The sequence below is a fragment of the Osmerus mordax genome, chromosome 24 (assembly GCF_038355195.1).
Source record: "Osmerus mordax isolate fOsmMor3 chromosome 24, fOsmMor3.pri, whole genome shotgun sequence".
In the NCBI taxonomy this organism is placed as follows: domain Eukaryota; kingdom Metazoa; phylum Chordata; class Actinopteri; order Osmeriformes; family Osmeridae; genus Osmerus; species Osmerus mordax.
This window is the reverse complement of record NC_090073.1, coordinates 4,336,615-4,347,945: the sequence shown is the minus strand read 5'-3', so window position 1 is coordinate 4,347,945 and position 11,331 is coordinate 4,336,615. Positions and strand designations below refer to the sequence as shown.

At 40.5% G+C, this 11,331-nt stretch overlaps 1 protein-coding gene across 1 annotated transcript; it reads left to right on the top strand.

The window, feature by feature from the left end:
* Window positions 1–1,807: 1,807 nt before the first annotated feature.
* On the top strand, window positions 1,808–9,732 carry mccc2 (methylcrotonyl-CoA carboxylase subunit 2). The gene is made up of 17 exons (XM_067227837.1): window positions 1,808–2,006; window positions 2,754–2,820; window positions 3,457–3,541; window positions 3,671–3,772; window positions 4,083–4,210; window positions 4,381–4,493; window positions 4,695–4,808; window positions 5,129–5,193; window positions 5,533–5,632; window positions 5,825–5,920; window positions 6,298–6,370; window positions 6,483–6,559; window positions 6,953–7,019; window positions 7,184–7,340; window positions 8,461–8,575; window positions 9,233–9,318; window positions 9,496–9,732. Exons 1-17 carry the CDS (start codon window positions 1,869–1,871, stop codon window positions 9,611–9,613), a joined length of 1,701 nt encoding a protein of 566 aa, XP_067083938.1. The 5' UTR covers window positions 1,808–1,868; the 3' UTR covers window positions 9,614–9,732.
* The last annotated feature ends 1,599 nt before the right edge of the window (window positions 9,733–11,331 follow it).

Below are 11,331 nucleotides of genomic sequence, written 5' to 3'. Positions count from 1 at the left end.
ATATACTTCAGTAAACTCCATAAACATATATTTTACAATATGTTGTTGGTGTGGTATTTGAACTTAATAATAATTGAGCTAAACACCCATTGTCTGTTCCTGAATGTATAAAATTATGTTCGCTTGTAAGATCAAGATGGTAATTGGCATCCAAAATACCAGGCTTCAAATAGGATAAATAGGATATGAATGGTACATGATAAGGCAAGTTGGATTAAGTCTACAAAGCATTGAGCCTGGGCACTCAAGGAATGTATTTCACTATGAATCAATGGATCAAAAGTTCCAGTGCAATCCTTTCTGTTGAGCTATACTGTTTTGTTGGTGGAAACCTGACCCTATGTAAACAAGCTAATTTGACTACAAATCCAAAACCACAAAAATGTAATGTCTAGACTAAAAAATAGTGTTATGGAACTAAATGACAGCCAATACATTGGCTACTTCTAGTATGTATAGAAATCAAAACATTATGTTAATCTTAAAAAATGTCTCGCGGATGTCATATCCATTCACTCCATTCATGAACAAAATCTGTTTTTTGTATTTTGCTCTTTTGTCTGAGATAATGGATGCTACACTGATGTTCGTGTGGTGCAGGTTAATTTCAGTTTTAACATCCGGCAGGAATCTCATTTGAATTAAATGTATGATGGTGTAACTATTCTATGACAGCAGTAATAATGACAACAAGATGATAATAATGATGTTTGACTTGTATCACGGCATTGGTAAAATATGTCACTGTCACAACATTTTAGATTTCAAACTCGTTTCAATACACGAAGACGACTGCTATTTCAATTATTTTAAAATATTAAATTCAACAATCACGTTACGATTAACGCTAAGATTAACCATAATAACACTGACAAGTTTGTCTATTATCTTTGTGTGTTTCAGGACCGCGATAAAGGCAGTTCCTCTGCGCAAAGGTTTGATCGGAATCTATAGCACCATTAAATGACTCACCTCCAAAAGAGCTGATATAGGTGTTAACAAGGAGCAGGAGATGCGGATAAAATAATCCAAATGAACTGAAGGCGTGGTTCCACATTTTAACTAAATATTTTTTAGGTATGGAGAGGAGAGGTTATACCGCTATTTTAGATTATGGAATATGCCCTCACAAAAACAGCTGTTTTCACATGACGTAATTTAGCTTGCAAATCTCCGGTAGACCCGCCTCTCTTTGCTGCGATTTGACATTTAGAGAATTTCGACTGTTTCCATTGGAGTAGCAGTCAAGTCAGTAAAGTGGAACAATAAACCTAAGCATGCCCCCGACGTTTTAGAGGCGTTCAATTGATAAGAAACTACACTACCGTTTATAATAAATATAAAAAATATTTTTATATTTATTTGAAAACTGTAAACTGCATAATAGGAGGGTTTAATAATCCTCTAATAACCCTAACGCTAACCCTGCTCTAGCCTATCTTCTAGTTTACAGTGTTAGAATGTGAGGTGTCAGTTTCTGGGATGTGGAATAGATGCCCAAGATATTAAAATGTAGCCTATTGGTATGTGGTTTTCTATAAGATTCTCCATGAAGTTTACCCTGCATAATGAAACCTACGCACTTGCATGAGATATAGCCTTAATGGGAGTTGATGGGGTGGAGTTGTGTTTAGACAGACACTTAGTGTTTATACATTTCATAACATCTTGACATTGGCTAAGGACATGAAATGATGGGTTTTGGGACAGCGAAAGTGAAGCAGAGCCTGTCCAAGTCTGTTTTGTGCCGATGGGTGGCAGCAGTGTATTGACCGCACCAAGTCTTCCGGAAAGCAATAGAAGAAGAAAAAAGCATAACATTTAGAGGGCAAGTTTTAGTTTAACGCAAGAAAAGCAAACTAAAGACAATGCTGTGGCAGACTTTTAGGCCAGGAATATCTCTGCTTTGTCGCAGAAGTCCATATTTATGTGCATCAAGACTGTACCATGGTGAAGTTGTCGCAACAGTCGGTTCTCAACCTGACTCGCAATCCCTGGAGTATCAGGTTGGTATTGTAGCGATAGTTCAATGTAGTTAGCTAGCTAGCTAGATTGCAGATACAACATTGAAGATAACCTAACGGTGTTAGCTAGCTAATCATTTTCGACACGAGACGTTTGAAAAGGACTCGAATCAAAGATATTGTAGGCTACTGTACGTGGCCTGTTGTTTATGTCTGAAACACTCCAACCTGAATTGGTTCAGAAAATGACAAACAAATATTGGTTTTGAGTAGCTTGTCTGGAAAAGTGCAAAAATCCCAGGAGACATGTAGAAAAAAAGACTGATGTGGACATCATGGACAGTCTTACTATGATAGATAATAAACATCGTTTTACATTTTTAACACTTGTTTTGCCACTTCATATGGCTTTCATTGTAAAATAATCAGGTACCTTCTGTGCCTGGATCCTGAGATTGTGTCTAGGATAAACAGACAGACCGAAATATTGTAAAACTATGCACTTCTGATCATTGATCTTCTGATTTGTCTGTTTATAATTTGTAGCATATATCAAGTTTGCCACAGAGTGGCAGTGTAGTTTACTGTGGTTGGTGAAATCCAACTATATGGTCACAGGCAACAGGGCTAATCACACATGATGGGTGACTGTGTAATTGTGTTTAAGAACAGTTCATTGGTTTGTATTATAGTCACTTCTAAGAGGATACCACTATAATAATAATTGAATAGATTATAGAAAATAAATGTTCCTTATGACATGCCATAATGTTTATTGCCTTTTTCCAGGAAAACTATGAGAGAATGAAAGCCCTGGTTGAAGAGTTGAAGGACCGATCAGAGAGAGTGAAGTTAGGTGAGTCATGTTAAAGACGTAATAGCATTTTAAATGTACCCAAGTACCCTACAGACCCTGACCTCGCCACTTTTTCTTCCACGTGCAATAACTTTAACCCTTGTGTTATCTTCGGGTCATTGGTCATCAGTCATTGTGACCCGCCGTCGTATTGCAACAACTTTACCGCATACAAAAACAAAGTGAAGAATTTTCTTTTAACCGTCGGGCTGTCTCAGACCCCCCACATTGCGAAGGTTAAAAGAAAATGCAATTTATTTGTTTTTGTATTGGGTAAAATTGGGTAAACACAACGTTGGTTCGTTGTGAACTTTGGGTCATGTGACCCGAAGGCTAGATAAAGCTAGATACAGAACAGGACTGGAGAGCATGTTATTGAACAGGATTGACGGAAATAAGATTACCGTTCACACGGTAAATGGAACGAGAAAGAGCTTAATGATGCGTTGAGAAATGCATTAAGGGTATTCATCTTTTCCTTCAAACTGCTCAATAACTCTACAACTACATGACAACACTTTCAATATTGTGTCCATCTGGTCACCATCACAAGCACTACCCAAAACGATTACTAGTGTCATTCTATGCAACCAGTTAAAATGTCTTAAGTGGATTCGTCCTTTTTCTTGCTCGCAGGTGGAGGGGAGAAGTCCAGAAACTTGCACACGTCTCGGGGGAAGCTCTTGCCACGAGAACGCATCGATGGACTACTAGATCCAGGGTGACTTTACTTTTACCTTCACAGTGTCCTTTGGTACATGTAAAACATGCTCAATGCTGAACACGATCAACAGCTCATCTGATATTTTGAATTTCTTATACATGTATTGCTTTTTTGTTGTTGTTGCAGATCCCCATTCTTGGAATTCTCCCAGTTTGCTGGGTACCAGTTGTACGGGAAGGAAGAGGTCCCAGCTGGAGGAATAATCACAGGAATTGGCCGTGTTTCTGGGTGAGTCTAAACGTCCAAAAATAATACAAATGCATAAACAATTATAACAAAAGAAGTATTCCTACGTAAACAATCAAGATGTTAATAAAAAATTAATTCAATAAGATAATCTAGAAATTCAACGATTTCTATAAACTATACAAAAGAAAACATTATTAAAAGCTATTTTAAGGTGTTCCAATGTTGGGTTGGACCACCTAACACTGAAGTGATAATGGGAATAGTTATATTTGAATGCTAGTGTGCTTGAACATTTGTCAATATATCTGAATGCATTCGTAGCACATTTAAACATCTGTTTTCAATCAAGGGTTGAGTGTGTCATTGTAGCTAATGATGCCACAGTCAAAGGGGGAACGTATTACCCAGTAACAGTGAAGAAACACCTTCGCGCACAAGAAATAGCCCAGCAAAATCACCTCCCATGCATATACTTAGGTGAGTACAATTACTTGGGTTTCTCAGGTTTTGTGAGATTTGAGCTTTTGAGAAGATATACAGTAGATTCTCATGAAATTATAAACATTATATACCCTTTATTTCTTCCCTTCAAAGTGGTTACCATAGTGAACTTTTATCTTTTAACTTGACTAACCTTAACCCTGTAGTGGACTCTGGAGGGGCCAACCTACCCAGACAGGCAGATGTCTTCCCAGATAAAGAACACTTTGGACGCATTTTCTACAACCAGGCACGACTTTCTGCAGAAGGAATATCTCAAGTAAGACTATAATTGCAAATTCCAATGCTAAGAATTGCCACAAGCCCTCTTTACACAGTTAGTTTCAAGGTGTAATGGAGGAAGTAACCTGTTACTTTCAGGATTCTAGCCATTCTTCTCATTAAACCCTTGTGTGTGTATGATTCAGCTGTGTGATGTGGCTGTGACTTATGGGAGGTAATATGGCCCTTGTTTGTCCAGATTGCAGTTGTCATGGGCTCCTGTACAGCCGGAGGTGCCTATGTTCCAGCCATGGCAGATGAGAGCATCATTGTGCGGAAGCAAGGTACCATTTTTCTGGGAGGACCTCCTTTGGTGAGAAACTTGAGTCATTATATTAATATGAGATTTATATTGATCTCTTCAACTTACCAACCTATTGTTCAGGGGTTCTGCACAATGCAAGTCAAGTGTGATATTGATTTTATAATTCATAATACCTTCAACGATATACTGATGCTAGACATGTTTCCATATGATTCAGTCATTCATTCATTATTTATTCATTAACATATTCTATAAAACATTTGACGATTTTTGAAAAACTGTTAGTGTCCACCATAATAACAGTTGATGAACAGATGTTTAGAAAAAATCAACCAAAAGTTAAAAAGGTTGAACTTTGACTTGAAAAGGTTAAAGCGGCGACCAGGGAAGAGGTGTCAGCTGAAGACCTTGGAGGGGCAGATCTCCATTGCAGGTATAAGATTAAACTCTTTAGTCAAAGTTGGCATGTTTGGACCTTAATGACAGTCTGGGCATTAATAGAAACACTAGTGCTAGTGCCGTGATGCAGCCAGTGATTAAGATGTTGGTTAGTTGATAACCCTAGTTGATGATAGTAGTGCCTGTCGTGGCTCTCGCTCTCTGTAGAGTCCCATGATCACCACAGCAAGTGGCAATATGTTCACAAAAACACCCCAGCTTGTAAAGTTGCGATAAGGTCCTTAGGAACCTGCTAGCTGACTAGCATGGTCTTGCTTTCATTAAGAGTATATATTTTAAGTTATATTTTAAATGTGTATTTTTTGTTCCCCAGAAAGTCTGGTGTAACAGACTACTATGCTCTCGATGATAGCCATGCACTCCATTTGGCAAGGAAGGCTGTTAAAAATATAAACTACCAAAAGAAACTCGAGGTAAATGAAATGCAAAGTGAAGTGGGTCTTCGGTTCCACTGAATGGCCACTTTGAAACAAACACTTTGTGGTTAAGAAGTTAGTGTGCTGTAAGAGTACTTCTAATATGGTTTGGATAGTAATCAGCTGCCGCGTATACAGTTTCTTTTCTGATCTTTTATGTCTTGCAACTTCTTGCAAATATTTTGACAGGTTTCTACGGTTGCTCCAGAGGCGCCCCTTTACCCAGCAGATGAATTGTATGGCATTGTCGGAGCAAACTTGAAGCGTAATTTTGATGTCAGAGAGGTAGGATTTATTTAATTTATTAACTAACTTTGCAGGTTTGGATTTTATTACATTCAAATCTAAATAACATAACCTGATTGAGGAATCCCGTACAGTGTATCTGCAGTACCACAGTTTCTTTTCACACCTATACATCAGCTTTTTTACACAGGTACAAAGAAATGTTACTAGCGTGACAATACTATTGACATATATATAGTTGTCAATCGATGAAATAGGCAGTTGAGCAAACATTTGTACTTTTAACGATAACTCCAACACCTCAATTTTTGTGTAAAAATCCTATGTTGAACCCCTGCAAGACTAAACACATAAATCCAGGTCTTGATTCCAACGATTCTTTGCAAAAACGACATTTTTGGTTCATTTAATTACAGGTCATATCCAGAATAGTTGATGGAAGCAAATTTGACGAGTTCAAGGCCTTGTATGGAGACACACTTGTCACAGGTGTGTAAACAAAATGTATTTGACCATTTCTTTACATGCAGTTATCTCTGCATTCTCCTTGAGCCTGTGTTATGGTGTTCAAGCAGTGTAAGTATTTATTTTTTTGTTTAAGGGTTTGCAAGAATATTCGGTTACCCAGTTGGAATCATTGGCAACAACGGAGTCCTGTTCTCAGAATCTGCCAAGAAAGTATGCATATATTATCTTTATTGTATTGGTATTAGTGTAAACTGGCATGAAGCTGTGATATCTGCCCCTGCCTATTATAGTGTGCTGTACAACAAGCCTGATAAAATTACATGTTTTATGCAATAGCAGGAAACTAAGTGTGCGCACCCACCAGCCTTGGACCCTGAGTACTTAGTCCTGATGTGTACTATATTTCCACCCTCATATTAATCACTATGAGGCTTGTTAAAACACTCTAGATTGTCAGGCATACTCATAAGGCAAATGTTATTCTGATGCTAATTAAGTGTTTAGGCGGTTTACAATCCCTTCTTATTAAAATCTCATATCCCATTGTGGCATTGATCAAAAGTATGAAATACTGTAATAAAAAATTAAAAAATTGTTTTCCAGGGAACACATTTCATAGAATTATGCTGTCAAAGGAACATTCCCCTGCTTTTTCTCCAAAATATAACTGGTAAGTATATCATTAATACTCAATAGAGGATCTCACTGTTATAATTACTAGCAACCTTCTAAACAGTCAGTTACCTGAGATGGAGGTAAGTATTGCTAAGTGCTTGATCCATGCACAGATAAAATAGATTTCATTATTTCCATATCCCCCTCTGTACATATAAGGCTTCATGGTCGGGAGGGAATATGAAGCAGGGGGAATTGCCAAAGACGGAGCCAAGATGGTGACTGCAGTTGCCTGTGCCAATGTTCCCAAAATTACCGTCATCATTGGAGGCTCGTACGGCGCGGGCAACTATGGCATGTGTGGAAGAGCCTACAGGTAGCAGACTGGTGAACATGAGAGATGTGTGGAAGAGCCTACAGGTAGCAGACTGGTGAACATGAGAGATGTGTGGAAGAGCCTACAGGTAGCAGACTGGTGAACATGAGAGATGTGTGGAAGAGCCTACAGGTAGCAGACTGGTGAACATGAGAGATGTGTGGAAGAGCCTACAGGTAGCAGACTGGTGAACATGAGAGATGTGTGGAAGAGCCTACAGGTAGCAGACTGGTGAACATGAGAGATGTGTGGAAGAGCCTACAGGTAGCAGACTGGTGAACATGAGAGATGTGTGGAAGAGCCTACAGGTAGCAGACTGGTGAACATGAAAGATGAGTGGAAGAGCCTACAGGTAGCAGACTGGTGAACATGAGAGATGTGTGGAAGAGCCTACAGGTAGCAGACTGGTGAACATGAGAGATGTGTGGAAGAGCCTACAGGTAGCAGACTGGTGAACATGAGAGATGTGTGGAAGAGCCTACAGGTAGCAGACTGGTGAACATGAGAGATGAGTGGAAGAGCCTACAGGTAGCAGACTGGTGAAAATTAGAGATGTGTGATTTTAATATTTGGGTGTGCGGGGTGTGGTATATTGATGACAATATTACATCAAGATTCCATAAATGTGCAATATATTCACTTCAGATTTTGTGTTTTAAGTATAACTTTACTACAAAGCAGCGGCGTGTTCAGCTTTACCATATTTAGTAGTATATTTTGAATCTAGGTTTAAAAAGTTGCCAGTAAAATGTCGATTATTTGTGCATATAAAATGATGTGCAGACAAATCTGGCGCAACATTTGTATTTAGCCGATGTGTGCGTGCAATGTATTCTTACTTAAATCTAGCGCAATCTGTTCTTCCATGTCATTAATTTGGCGTTTTGTTTGTGTTCTTTGTACAATAGTGTTAGTAAAACGGGCCAATGACTTGTTGACTTGTATAACTTGTTGAAAATACACACACAATCAATTTTATCAACCCGTGATAGCCTTGGTGGTACAAACTCCTAAAATGATCAGATGGAACCATGAGTGGATTGTGATTTCCTTCATCTGTCATCATTGAACGGGGTTGTATTTGTCCTGATGTTTCTCTTTGTTTGGTGTCCTTTCCCAGCCCAAGATTCCTGTACATGTGGCCTAACTCCCGGATCTCTGTGATGGGTGGAGAGCAGGCTGCCACAGTCCTCGCCACCATCACTAAGGATCAGAGAACAAGAGAAGGCAAAGAGGTGAAGTATTTCTGTCACTGTGGTGTTTGGGATTAAGTACCCCCCAAAATCAACCCAGGAGTTAAAAGCTATTTAGGTTAGTTAACAACAGACCTGTGACATTTTGTAGACCTACAAATGTTTTGCAAACTTTTCCTTTTACATACAGGCTTGTGGTGATTACCCCTTTGTTTCGTCGTTACAGCAGGGCACCAATACGTCAATCATTTTGCATACACGCAGGAAGCTAGCTATATCTCAGATCCCCAAGTTATTATGCTAACTATCTTGCTGTTGAAATGTAAGAGTATGTATACTAACATTTGTAATCAATAAAAACATTTCATTGAAGATACAGTAGTTTCAAAGGGATGACTGATTTCTAGATCAGTTGCCATTTCACGGACTGTGTCGTCAAGCCACAACAATTTACCAGTCACAGATGTCATCAGTCTTTTAAAAACTCCGGATTGATTTAGTGTTGATGGAGTGTAATTTGACCCATTTGAACAATCAAGCGGCTCAAAACTCAGTTGAGCCCCAGCACAGATGTGACATGTTGCATGCTGTCCTGGACACAATTACACAGCAAACACTCAAGGCTTATTTACCTACTTAGTTGAACTTTTACTGACCAAGAGGAGCTATTCTAATTTTTTGAAATGGATCTACTATCAGTTTACAGCAGAGCAAGAAGCAGCCATGAAAGAGCCAATCGTGAGGCGATTTGAAGAGGAGGGTAGTCCATACTTCTCCAGTGCCAGGTAAGAGTTTTACATGGGGAAGTAATGTTCTAGCAGTTGCTAGAACATTGGTGTTGTACTGGAACACAAAAGGGAAATTGTCACACAAACAGTGTAGCAACATTGTTGACAAAGTTCTATATTAAAGAGAGACATTTTTATGATGAATAAAACGTGATTTCTTTTTTTCTAATCCAGGCTGTGGGATGATGGGATTATTGACCCTGCGGACACACGGATGGTTCTGGGATTGAGCCTTAGTGCTGCACTGAACGCACCAGTGCAAAGGACTCGATTTGGAGTGTTCAGGATGTAATAATCCAGCTAAATACAGAATCAAATGGCATATTTCATTTATGCTAATTTAGGATTGTACATAAATAATATGTACTGTGTATAAATAACTTAGCTTTCAATAACTTCACAAAAAGAAAATCTGTAATTCGAATTTTGGGAAGTGGATTTATTCAAATATTTAGTTTGCTAAATGTTTTTGAATGTTTAATACCGTTTCTTTTTCATTGACTTTTTAAACTAATGACTGTACTCAGCGTGAATATGTTCTCAAAATACAGTTCAATAAATAATGTTACAGGTTCATGCAACCAACATTGTAGCCTAAATTCAGTTTGTTTACTCTTTTGATATGCTGGATATGTGGTCCTTGGAGTTTGGATTTCCCTTGAACAGATCTTATGGAGACCCTGTGGCAAGTTTGTCCATTGGTACTGGCAACGGTCAAACAAGAAATCCAGCCATGGTCTCATTTCTACTAGCGGCACAGACCAAAAGCCACTAGCCATGTTAATCACAGAGAACCATTTGTGTTCAGGCTTCAAAGACTGGGAAATTGTTCACCTCCTCAGAGAGACAGTCAGTATCTCTGATTGAGGTGGGGAGATGATTCCACCATTGGGGGGCCAGGCAGGAGAAGTGCTTGGGTTGGGAGCGGGCGCTCTTGAGAGGTGGCAACCGTCTCCACCAGACAACCGTCTCCACCAGACGGTTGTCAGAAGAAGACCGTAGGTGGCGGGTGGGGGTGTAAGGCTGGACGAGAGACTGGATGTAGTCAGGTGCAGTACCATTCACCGCTCGGAAGGTCAGTACCAGGGTCTTGAATCTGATGCGGGCCGTGATGGGTAGCCAGTGGAGGGAGATGAAGAGCGGGGTAACATGGGAGCGTCTGGGTAGGTTGAAGACCAGACGGGCTGCTGCGTTCTGAATCCTCTGGAGAGGGCGGGTTGCGCATGCTGGGAGACTGGCGAGAAGCGAGTTGCAGTGGTCCAACTTGGAGAGGACAAGTGCTTGGACTAGCAGCTGGGTGAAATGCTCAGACAGGTATCTCCTGATCTTCCAGATGTTGTAGAGGGTGAATCTACACGACCGGGAGACTGCAGCAATGTGGGCCGTGAGGGTGAGCTTGTCATCCATGGTCACCCCGAGGTTCCTGGCAGAGGATGAAGGGGTCACCGTCGCAGATCCCAGGGAGATCCCTGAGAGATCCGTGGGGGTTGGAGGGTTTGGCCGGGATGATGAGAAGTTCTGTTTTGGCGAGGTTCAGCTGAAGGTGGTGTTTGGTCATCCACGCGGAGATGTCTGTGAGGCAGGCCTCGATTCTAGCTGAGATCCCCGGTGACCCAGTCTGACCCAGTCCCACCTGCTGACCCAGTCACACCTGCTGACCCAGTCACACCTGCTGACACACCTATGTACTTCAGTTTAGATGAAAGCATCTGCTGAATGGATCAAATGTCTAATGTGATGTAGAAATGTTAATGCCCCATGTGTTACTGGACTGTTCCCCTGGTGCAGATGGAGAGAGGGATGGAGAGGGAGACAGTGGGAGTGAGGTGAGTGTCTCTCAGATGGAGAGAGAGACAGTGGGACTGAGGTGAGTGTCTCTCAGAGCAGCCAGGGAAGCAGGTCTGGGGAGGACTCTAAGGGAGGGCTGGACCCTGAGCTGGCTACAGTCACGCCCACCACACCAGGCAGTGCAGCCTCAACTGAATGTGTTCAACAACAACCTGATATTGC